Source organism: Monodon monoceros, unplaced genomic scaffold, assembly GCF_005190385.1.
Source record: "Monodon monoceros isolate NGI ecotype Baffin Bay Population unplaced genomic scaffold, NGI_Narwhal_1 Super_Scaffold_20, whole genome shotgun sequence".
Taxonomy (NCBI): domain Eukaryota; kingdom Metazoa; phylum Chordata; class Mammalia; order Artiodactyla; family Monodontidae; genus Monodon; species Monodon monoceros.
The window spans coordinates 85,633,464-85,645,873 of record NW_021703777.1 but is presented as its reverse complement, the minus strand read 5'-3'; the positions used below and the strand labels follow the sequence as shown (position 1 = coordinate 85,645,873).

At 39.2% G+C, this 12,410-nt stretch overlaps 1 protein-coding gene across 2 annotated transcripts in view; it reads left to right on the top strand.

The window, feature by feature from the left end:
- The window catches only part of ANAPC4 (anaphase promoting complex subunit 4), a 41,257-nt gene extending 38,539 nt beyond the window's left edge, over window positions 1-2,718 (top strand). For both annotated transcript variants that reach the window (XM_029235553.1, XM_029235554.1), the window contains 4 exons: window positions 49-123; window positions 1,064-1,237; window positions 1,876-1,999; window positions 2,369-2,718. In XM_029235553.1, the coding sequence (XP_029091386.1) occupies window positions 49-123; window positions 1,064-1,237; window positions 1,876-1,999; window positions 2,369-2,596 (601 nt within the window). In that variant the 3' untranslated portion in view covers window positions 2,597-2,718. The remainder of the gene's footprint in view (window positions 1-48; window positions 124-1,063; window positions 1,238-1,875; window positions 2,000-2,368) is intronic.
- Window positions 2,719-12,410: the final 9,692 nt, after the last annotated feature.

Sequence of the window (12,410 nt, the reverse complement as noted above, 5' to 3'; positions counted from 1 at the left end):
CAACTTGTTCTACAAAGTCTCTTCCCCTACCCCCTTTCTTTCTTGAAGATCTGTAAGTAACGGACTAATTGCTATTAAATTTGGGAGCTTCACATATGCCACAACTGAAAAAGTGCGAAGAAGGTAAATCTTGAATCTTGTTTGAGTGAGATGTATATATAATAAATACAATTATAGGAATATGGTTAGGCTCAGTTACAGTGATGATATTCTTAGAAGGCCTTCGTCATTTGTAACTTAGGGGGCTGGGTTGGTTATGTATTTTATACTTAGAGGATGATTTGACTTACAGTGAAAGGAACCTTACTGGCCTGCAGGAATTTTTATAGTGTGCTTTCCTACAATTAATACTTCTGAGCTCTTTGTCAACTAAGAAAGTAATGTGGGTCCAGGGGGCAGATGGCTGAAGGTCTTCTTATGACCAGCAGAGGTGTGAGGTGGTATCCTTTTCACTGGGGTGGGATTTTCTTAGGGCACAAAGGGTAACAATACTTGATGTCATCCTGAGGCTTTTGCAAGAGAAAGAACTGACACTAATCCTAAACCAAGCTTTTTCTTACTCTTTTCCTTACATAAACGAAGTTCTTTATGATAATGTCTTTGAAGTTGTCTCTTTTCATGTGTAAATCTTACTTTTACTTTTCATTCTAGTAAACTCTGTTTATTATATATATGTATATATGTATACACACACACACACACACACACACACACACACACACACACACACACATATATACATGGTGTCATTCATGGAATCTCTACAGGCTTAAGGCCTGACCATTGATGTCAAGAGTTTTCTGGAGCTGTGAACCAAGTTCACAGGTTTTTCTTTTTTCATGATTATCTATTTTCAGGGCCTAGTTATATTTGTGAATAATCAGTACAACAGGTAACTGTGACTTTAGTGTAAACTAATGATATATTTTAAATGTACTGTATAGAATGTCATTTGATATTTTCATTGTCAGTTTTCTGCTTGGTACCAGTATAATGTTATATATGCAGTATTTTCTCAGTCATGATAACATCTTTGATATAACAAAACTTATTTTAATTCTAGCACCTACAGTTGTTTAGATGCACAGTTTTATGATGATGAAACTGTCACAGTAGTTCTTAAAGACACTGTAGGACGTGAAGGAAGAGATAGACTCTTGGTCCAGTTGCCGTTGTCTTTAGTGTATAACAGTGAAGATTCTGCAGAATATCAATTCACTGGGTCTTACTCTACAAGGTAACTTACATTAGTAAGATTGTCTTTCTGATAGAACAGTTAAATGTTTTTTTAATGTATATTGTACATTCTGGTTCTTTAGGTATGATAGATAAATAAAGTCAGCTGGGCAGAAATGCTTCTTTTTTTTATTGAAAAAATACTGGCTTCAACAGCTCTTCTGTCAAGAATTATTTGCTGGAACAAGGTGGGGAATTATTTGGTGTGGAGAATGGAACTTCTGTTTGCAAGGATAGCATGAACCCCAGTTTGTAGTAGAATTATTTTAGATTTGCCTTTAGTATTTTCCTTTCAGAATTAGGACCTCAGTAGCCACATAGAGGTTCAAGGTCAGTTGAAAGAGATGGCTTTAGGTTGAGATTTAGATAGGCAGATATCTAATTTTTAAAATGAGTCCATTTGCTTACCTTGAAAGTGAATCAAAAACCTTACTAAGGTTTCTGCCTTAAAAAGGTATTCTGCCTATTTGGAAATGCAGTTTTCTCATAGAATATAGTATCACAGCTTTTTTATACAGTAGCTGGTAGAATTATATTGGAAATGGGAATACTGGTAGAAATCAAACCCTGACACCACCCCTAGTAAACCAGGGAGAACAGCCCCATTTCACTCCTGGGTTGGTTTTCTCCCCTCTCTAGGCTAGATGAGCAGCGTAGTGCTATTCCCACCCGTACCATGCACTTTGAAAAGCACTGGAGATTACTGGAAAGTATGAAAGCACAGTATGTTGCTGGGAATGGTTTTCGCAAAGTGTCCTGTGTGGTGAGTATTAAATTGTTTCAAAGAGTAACAGAAGCAACAGGATCTGTAAGTCCTCTCGGTGCAAACATTTAGTGATGTCAAGCTTTTATTGATTATGATGAGCATGTAGTGGCCTTAGCTATTTAGTTCTCTTGTTCTGAGAAAGCTTACTAAGTAATTAATAACAATTTTAGATTTTAGTAATCTTGAAATTGTATGTGGAGATCCTTTTATACAAAATGAAAGCTGAGTTTAGTGATTTTGTTGTAAATTGATGGGAAAATAACTTTCCTATAAAACCACTTTTTTCAGATTTCTGATTTCTAATTTTTTATATATAATGTATTAGTTAAGCCATTTAAAAAGTTCTTTATTTGGCCTTTTCTTTAGTTAAGCTCGAATCTCCGTCATGTGAGAGTATTTGAAATGGACATAGATGATGAATGGGAGCTTGATGAGTCTTCGGATGAAGAGGAGGAAGCCAGTAATAAGCCTGTAAAAATAAAGGAAGAAGTATTGTCTGAGTCAGAAGCAGAGAACCAGCAAGCTGGCACTGCTGCTTTAGCTCCAGAGATGGTCATTAAAGTAGAAAAACTTGACCCTGAGCTAGACTCATGATCTAGCTTGCCATTATTTTATATGTTCTCTTGTCAGAAAGGACACAGATGATGATCAAAGATGTGTTGGGCCACTTAATTTTCTTTGTGAAATAAACAGTAAATGTTATTTTTTTTATTCTGCGTCATCTTCTTTTAGTGGTATAGCCACTGTGATTTTCTTTTCACCAAGATTTCTTTTTAATACTGTGTTCGGAACTAGTGTTAAAGAAAATATAAATTGAATGTGAAGAAAAAGTTTAATCCTTTCTGTCAAAAGGTAGGTATCAGGTATCATTCCTGTATCAGGAAGAAATTACGTTTAGTCATTCATCACTGGAAGTTTTGATGCATTTAGTATTTTTAAAACGCAGACAACATTTATTCCTCTTTTAACATCTTCCTCTTCTAGTTCATTTTAGATCTCCAGAATGCTTTCAAAATTATGTTTTTATACTGATTTACTGTAACCCTAAATAAGCCAAGAGATGGGTACTATCTTTATGATCTAAATAGCAAAAACATTGCTTGACACCTGCATGATTATCTTTTCTCACTGTTACTTTATTTGAGCTCTGAATTCTTTGAATCACCAGTGTTTAGAAGTGTATTTTTCCTCTGTTCAGAATTGGTCAAGGACATATGTGGCTGTCTGTGTGGTTGGTTCCTTGGGAACACGAGAAATAGGGATCAACTAAACATAATTTAGCATTAGTGCAGATGAGCGCTTGTTGATTTCCTAATGCTCATTTCTAAAGTAGAATGGTACTGTCATGTAACTTTCAAAGTTCCCATTTCATATATGAATTCTTTTTTTTTTTTTTTTTGTCTGTATTGGGTCTTCATTGCTACTCATGGGCTTTCTCTAGTTGTGGCGAGTGGGGGCTACTCTTCGTTGCGGAGTGCGGGCTTCTCATTGTGGTGGTTTCTCGTTGCAGAGCACGGGCTCTAGGTGTGTGGGCTTAGTAGTTGTGGTGCACAGCCTTAGTTGCTCCGTGGCATGTGGAATCTTCCCGGACCAGGGCTCGAACCCGTGTCCCCTGCATTGGCAGGAGGATTCCTAACCACTGCACCACCAGGGAAGTCCTATGTGAATTCTAATATCAGTTCACTGGTAAGTAAAAGAATCACTTTTGAAAGCTTTAAATATCTTTAGGCAGCAACATATACTATAACCAGGTAGGTGGGTAACTGCAAGATTGCTGTGTCATTTGTCTGTTTCTTTAATAGGGATCTGCTGTACTTTGATTTTAGGTATGTCACACTTAAGATTCTCAAGGTACCTCAGTTGGACTGATCTTTGTTGGTTTCGAAGGGAATACTGAAGAGAATCCACTGTTGTGTGCATGAGCTTGGAGATTAGAACTCTTTTCAGGAGACCAACCATGCTAGCCCTCAGCCTTGCACTTAACAGTCCTTAAATATGATTAATATACAGTTTACATAAATGTTTATTAATGGTCGGTCTGTGTCGATGGCATAGTGCAGAATGCCTTGAATTAACCTCTGTCAGCAAGAAAGGTGAACTGTCAGATGACATTACAGAGAAAGTATAGGTTGTAGGTATGTGGAGCAAATTAGGGTGAATGCATTGCACAGATATACCACGTAACATTTAAATAACTTTGATGGATTTTAGGGACAAATAATTACAGATTGTTCTTAGAATGAATTACAGTCTCAAAATAAGCAGCCAGTTCTTTGTTAGACTAATCTGTCTCATGTGACATCATTAAATTTATAAAGATTTTTTGATATGTGAATATTTGCTTTCTATGGTTCCAGCATAGGGATAGATTGAAACTGGGACCCCTAGACTCTGCCCTTATCTTGAGCCAGGGATCAGAAATAGTTCTGTTGATGCACTAGCTGTCCCTTAACATTGAGTTAAATTAATAATGTGAATCACTCCTTCATGCACCCAGTGTTCATAGCAGGAGTGTGTACAGTAGCCAAGACATGGAAGCAACCTAAGCGTCCAACAGATGAATGAATAAATATGTATGATACACACACACACACACACACACACACACACACACACACACACACAGTGGAATATTACTCAGCCATAAAAAAGCATGAAATATTGCCATTTACAGTAACATGGATGGACCTAGAGAATATCATAGTAAGTGAAGTAAGACAAGAGAAAGACAAACATTATATGATATCGCTTATATGTGGAATCTAAAAAATAATACAAATGAATTTATTTATAAAGCAGACTCACAGACACAGAAAACAAACTTATGGTTACCAAGGGGAAAGCGGGGGAGGGATAAATTAGGAGTATGAGATTAACAGATAACATACAATTATATATAAAATGTGAAACAAAGACTCAATTTATAGCACAGGGAACTATATTCAATATCTTGTAATATTCAATATCTTGTAATAAAGGAAAAGAATATGAAAAAATATATATATAACTGAATCACTTTGCTGTACACCAGTAACAAAATATTGTTAATCAACTATACTTCAATTTAAAAAAATGGGAATCATTCCTAATTATAGGAGTATAGTTTTTTCATTAATGCTTTTAATGTATATGATAAATCACCTATTTCAGAACTGGGTTTGTATTATATCAAAGTGAAAAAGTTTAAACTGATATCTGCATATACCTTTTTTATGTTTTAATAAGTATAAAACAATTTTCTGTTTATCATTGTATTTTTAGATATGTGCTATCATTTCCACATCATAAGAAATTTTGCTTTTAATATTTAGAAGCAATCTGATCATTATAGATTATCACTTTATTTCTAGTATATTTAGCAGCACATGCTGAATTTGAGTTTTGAATTTAGTGAATGACAAGTAAGGCGTGGGGACGTGAGCACCCTGGGCCGTGGGCCTCCACCAGTTACTGGCTGTGGGCGGAACTCTGGGCCCTGACCTTTGTACAGTGGGGATAAGTGAGAACCTGTCCCAGGTTTGAGGACTAATGAGGGCTCAGTAGAGCATTGTGGTTGGCGTGTAGGAGACACCTGATAGATTGGCACTTCTTAGTGCAGTGTTCTGTACTTCTGTACTTTTCTGTGTTAAATTGTGTTCGTTTTTTAGAAATTTAAATAGCCTTTTTTTTTTTTTTTTTTTCTCTGTCAGACTTATTGGACTGTGACTTTTTAAGTCTCTGGGTTTCTTTTTTTTGTTTTATTGTTGACTTTTTTCCAAAATAAACATTTTACCCTCCAAAAGATGCTAAAACATGTTTTATTCAGAGCATTTGAATAGAAATGTGAAGAAAACTATTAGGGTATAGCCTGAGTTTATGATGCCATAACTAGAGGAGTCTGTGTATATCTGAATTAATCTAAATTTCCATTCTTGAGGAGGCCCAGCAAGCAGACATATGCTAAAAACTTCTAGAGGATGCTATACCTGAAATTATGGTTTGCATGATTTCACCAGGGGCAAATCAGTTTCTTTGGCACCTCTTGAAGTTGTGACAATTATCTATAGACTGTTTGCATTTATTAGAATCTATGTTTGACTGCGCGTATCATCTTTAGTTCTCACTGAGCCGGAGGGAGATGGTACCTAGGATTACACAAAGTCAGGGTCACAAAAACCTTATAACGTGAGAGTAAGATATTAATATTTCGATAATATTAGAGCAGAAAATAGTATTTGAACTCTTAGGAGGAATATTCAGATCAGAAGTTCTCAGTTGTTGAAGGGTTAGTGCTAAGAAGTGAATTGTTAATACGGTAGATAATCAATGTTTTTCACTTTCTGAGTGAACTAGAACAGGACTTCCCACGAAGCACAGGCCACCACATAAAAATCACCTGGGCCAGTGATTAAAAATGCAAATTTATGGGTGCTTCCACAGGCCTGCTCAGTCAGAATGTGAAGGTGGGGCCCAGGTCTGCATTTTTAACCAACTCACCTGATCTTATGCCCACCAAGGGTAAGAACCAGTATTCTCCACAGAAGCTGTTTTCTAGTAATTAGATGTTTAGTATTTTGTTGTTGTTGTAAGGTTAAAAGCTGCTCCCTTAGATGCATTGAAAATTGATGTATTTTTTTCTTTAAAAATAACCCTTACTGGTGATGAATTTCACTTGCAAGGTGCTCATACTTCCATTAAGTCTATTTAGATGGCGGTGGACCTAATTGTACCCCAACTGTCTATGTACTACGGCATGTATAAATGAATCCCTTAAGGCCACATTTCAGCCCAAGGAAGGTATGGTTCAACCAAGCAATAGATGCTTAGTTGGGTCTCTGTGGGCCATGAGTTGGTAATAGTCCATTTCAGTTCATAAATGTCACCTTTCCTCAGGTGTGTGCAGTCAGACTGAAGCTCACAGTGCTTCTGGACACGAAGTGTGCTGTGTGGTTACCGCTGTACCGATGATAAAACTGTCCCATGACATGACTTAATGACACTGTGTTTACCGGCTTGATAGATGTTTTAAACGTTCAGGCAAGGAGATAAATCTGTAGTTCATGCCTCCTGCCTCTGAATTCCGATGTTGTCATATTCCCCCAACCAGACTGGATTCCTGATTCCAGTTGCAGAGGGAACATTATTATTTTAAATTTCCCCACTGTTCAGATGATAAAACTGGGTGTTTAGGAGCCCAGCTAGATGTGATTGTCAACATTTTAAGTGACGCTGCCCAACTTTCTAACATTGATAATAGATTCCTTCCCATTTTCCTTTCCACCACTTATTTTGTCCTGCCCAATTCTTGCAGGAAGGCATGTGAAGGATTAAAAAAAAAAAAAAAAAAAAAATTTGGTTTGCTCTCTTGGGGTGCAAAGTCAAGATCTCCACCGGGTGGCAGAATGTGGATAGCCAAGGGGCCAAGGCTATTGTTCTGGGTGCCATTTTCTCCCTGCTGCAGGAGGAGCCATCAAGGGAGACTTGGAAAGAGTGACCCACATGGCAGGAGGAGACCCAGGTAACTGGCTAACGGAAGCCCAGTCAGGAGAGCAGTCAGCCGTGTGAAATGCTGCCAGGAAGTGGAGAAAGGGCTTGGTGGAGGATTGGCTGTTACCTCTGAAAAGCTGAAAGTTGGTGGTGGTTGCTTTTCAGATAACCCTCAGTCTCCTTAACATCTTCTCCAAGGCTCTTCAGGCTCTGCCCCAGCACTCCCGTCATCTCGGGGCTCTTCCCCCAGCTCAGATGGGCTTTCTTTCTGTTTTTCTTGAATGAACCAAATTCTTTCCTACTCCGGGGCTTTGGGATATGCCCTTTGCTAGGGATGTTGTTTCCTAATCCGTCACAAAGTTAATTTACACTTATTCTTAGTTTCTCAGCTCAATGTCTCTTCCTCAGAGAAGCCTACTGTGCTTTTAGGAGTCTCTCTTACTGACCCCTTCCCTTCATATCAGTTGTCACAATTTTGTAGTTATATATTAATTTGGTGCTTAGTATTTTATTGTCTAAATTAAATTATAAACCCTGTAGCATCAGAGTCTATGTCCATTTTGTTTACCTCTCTATACCCAGTGTCTGGCATAGTGCCTGGCACATAGTAGGTGCTCAAAATATACTCGATTCAATTATCAAAATATACAGCAAAATGGACACTGGTTTGAAATATGATAAATTATCCTGAAGTCTTAACAACATTGCAGTGTATTGAATTTGTTCACAAATGGGCTGTATTACAAAATTTGCAAACTGATTGTTTGACACTCAGATTAGATTTCTCTATAGAAAAACTGTCATTGTTGGTCCCGGTCTGCACCTACTGAAAATAACAATTACAGATCTGCAAGCTCACCTCTATCCAAATATCAGCCTTGATTTCCAAATCAGGATTCCCAGTTTTCAGCCTTCACATAATTTTTAAGGCCTTCATTCTTGTGAATTTAGGATAGAGATGATGTATTTAGAAAGATGATTTTTAGTATTAAAAAAAAAAGTGGTGACCCTGACAGGAAGTGTTCCAGAGGAGTGCTGGCAGCAGCAGCCCTATTTGAGTGGGTGTGAAATAGATGTGAAGTGAGCAAGTGGCGACCACAGAAGTAGGCAAGTCTTGAAGAATCTTGCTGCAAGAGGGGAGAGGAATGGAGTGGTGGCCAGAGGGAGACATGGCATCAGGGCTCTTTAAAAAATATGGATGCTATGAAGGCATATTTATACAGCCATAGGAGTAATCCACGAAAGGGGGAGAAATTGACCATTCTAGAGAAAGGGGGGAATATGTGAGAGTGAAACCCTCGAGAAGGCAAAGAGCTGAGACCCATTGGTCAGCAGAAGGATCTGTCTTGGGTTGGAGCATGGTGTTCCTTCCACGCACGCTCACAGGAGTGTGTGGGGACAGTTGCTGGTGGGTGGTGGAACTGTGGGTAGTACAACAATTTCCCCCAAGAGATAAGGTCACAGCAGAGAGAGATGAGGAGAGGAGATGTGTGAAATTGTTGACCTCCAACGGGAAAGTGAATTTTGCTGAGGAAGTGTTAGCATTGAGAGTCTGCTGGAGATTTGTGGCATAAATTCAAAGAGTCCAATTAATGGAATCATTTTCTCCCACTGCTCAGGTGTCGGGTGGATTAGGTGGAACATTGGGTTTAATCTGGGTTGGGGTTTTGTCAAACCACTGCGACTAGGCAGAGAGGGATGAGGGGCTTAGAGAAGGTAGTACCACTGTGACAGGGCCAGTGGGTTAGAAGGTGGAGGATCATGGAGTTTTGGAACCAGAAGGATGGGGAGACAGGCGGCGGCCAGAGGGGCCATTTGCAGTGAGTGGTACAGAGGTGGTGGAGTTGATGAGGACAAAGGGAACTGTGGCCATGGTGGCTGCTGTTGGGAAGGAGAAAATCACTGGGGATCAGGTCAAGAATTGAGTGCCCGGGGTTTTTGGATGGCTCATCATCCATGTGGCTGTTCAAGCTGAGATAGGAGATGACAGCAACCAGGTGGAGAAAGCTACCGTGCGTTGGGTGCTGAGGTCACCAGGGCAGGAGGAGGATGCGGTGACAGCTGTGAGCGGAACAGGAGGGAAAGGAAAAGCTGCCTGTGCTTCCAAGGCTCCTGGGCTTTGAGAGGCCCAGAGGAGGGTCCGTGACTTACATAAAGTCGCTTAGGAAGTCGTGAGGCAGGGAGTCAAGCCCAGGCGGGCTGAGGCAGGGCCGGGCTCCCAAGCCCCACACCGACTGCCCAAGAAGGGCTCGAAGCAGAACCCAGGGTTGTAGAGGACCTGGTGCAGGATAAGAATACAAAGCCAGCTTGTGAGCACTGCAGTGTTTTCCAGTCCTGTATCAGCCGGAGATTGGTACTTCCTCCATCTGGGAGATAAGATTAAAGGACAGGGTCGAGTGGAGGGCAGTTCTGATTTTTAAAGCTGGACTGAGCAGCTCCCCCTGCTGGCTCTGGGAAGGGGTTGTTCATGGTGGTTCTCCTGCCTGATCCTGTCTTTTTTTTTTTTTTTTTTACATCTTTATTGGCGTATAATTGCTTTACAATGGTGTGTTAGTTTCTGCTCTACAACAAAGTGAATCAGTTATACACATACATACGTTCCCACATCTCTTCCCTCCCGCATCTCCCTCCCTCCCACCCTCCCCATCCCACCCCTCCAGGTGGTCACAAAGCACCGAGCTGATCTCCCTATGCTATGCGGCTGCTTCCCACCAGCCACCCACTCCACGTTTGGCAGTGTATATATGTCCATGCCACTCTCTCGCTTTGTCACAGCTTACCCTTCCCCCCTCCCCATATCCTCAAGTCCATTCTCTAGTAGATCTGTGTCTTTATTCCTGTCTTACCCCTAGGTTCTTCATGACATTTTTTTTTCTTAAATTCCATATGTATGTGTTAGCATACGGTATTTGTCTTTCTCTTTCTGACTTACTTCACTCTGTATGACAGACTCTAGGTCCATCCACCTCATTACAAATAGCTCAATTTCGTTTCTTTTTATGGCTGAGTAATATTCCATTGTATATATGTGCCACATCTTCTTTATCCATTCATCCGATGATGGACACTTAGGTTGTTTCCATCTCTGCGCTATTGTAAATAGAGCTGCAATGAACATTGTGGTACATGACTCTTTTTGAATTATGGTTTTCTCAGGGTATATGCCCAGAAGTGGGATTGCTGGGTCATATTGTAGTTCTATTTGTAGTTTTTTAAGGAACCTCGATACTGTTCTCCATAGTGGCTGTACCAATTCACATTCCCACCAGCAGTGCGAGAGTGTTCCCTTTTCTCCACACCCTCTCCAGCATTTATTGCTTCTAGATTTTTTGATGATGGCCATTCTGACCGGTGTGAGATGATACCTCATTGTAGTTTTGATTTGCATTTCTCTAATGATTAGTGATGTTGAGCATCCTTTCATGTGTTTGTTGGCAGTCTGTATATCTTCTTTTGGGAAATGTTAGGTCTTCTACCCATTTGGGGATTGGGTTGTTTGTTTTTTTTATATTGAGCTGCATGAGCTGCTTGTAAATTTTGGAGATTAATCCTTTGTCAGTTGCTTCGTTTGCAAATATTTTCTCCCATTCTGAGGGTTTTCTTTTCGTCTTGTTTATGGTTTCCTTTGCTGTGCAAAAGCTTTGAAGTTTCATTAGGTCCCATTTGTTTACTTTTGTTTTTATTTCCCTTACTCTAGGAGGTGGGTCCAAAAGGATCTTGCTGTGATTTATGTCATAGAGTGTTCTGCCTATGTTTTCCTCTAAGAGTTTGATAGTTTCTGGCCTTACATTTAGGTCTTTAATCCATTTTGAGCTTATTTTTGTGTATGGTGTTAGAGAGTGTTCTAATCTCATACTTTTACATGTAGCTGTCCATTTTTCCCAGCACCACTTATTGAAGAGGCTGTCTTTTCTCCACTGTATATTCTTGCCTCCTTTATCAAAGATAAGGTGACCATATGTGCGTGGGTTTATCTCTGGGCTTTCTATCCTGTTCCATTGATCTGTCTTTCTGTTTTTGTGCCAGTACCATACTGTCTTGATTACTGTAGCTTTGTAGTATAGTCTGAAGTCAGGGAGCCTGATTCCTCCAGCTCCATTTTTCTTTCTCAAGATTGCTTTGGCTATTCGGGGTCTTTTGTGTTTCCATACAAATTGTGAAAGTTTTTGTTCTAGTTCTGTGAAAAATGCCAGTGGTAGTTTGATAGGGATTGCATTGAATCTGTAGATTGCTTTGGGTAGTAGATTCATTTTCACAATGTTGATTCTTCCAGTCCAAGAACATGGTATATCTCTCCATCTATTTGTATCATCTTTAATTTCTTTCATCAGTGTCTTATAATTTTCTGCATACAGGTCTTTTGTCTCCTTAGGTAAGTTTATTCCTAGATATTTTATTCTTTTTGTTGCAGTGGTAAATGGGAGTGTTTTCTTGATTTCACTTTCAGATTTTTCATCATTAGTGTATAGGAATGCAAGAGATTTCTGTGCATTAATTTTGTATCCTGCTACTTTACCAAATTCATTGATTAGCTCTAGTAGTTTTCTGGTAGCATCTTTGGGATTCTCTATGTATAGTATCATGTCATCTGCAAATAGTGACAGCTTTACTTCTCCTTTCCGATTTGGATTCCTTTTAGCCACAGCAGTCAGAGAAGAAAAAGAAATAAAAGGAAGCCTTTTGCTTTATTATCTAAAAGATTTCTTCAACTTTGTCTTCTAATTAATTTTGATTTTTTTCTAGCATATTTTAATTTTCAAGAGCTCTTTCCTCTTCTTCGATTATTATTATTTTCTTCCTTCACCTCCTCCTTCTTATAGATCTGCAATATCTTGTGTAATGTCTCTGAAAATATATGTGAACATTGTGTGTGTGTATTTACTGCGTTTAGTTTTTATTTCCGTGAACTATCTTTAGCTTGATATTGGATACATGGAATTGG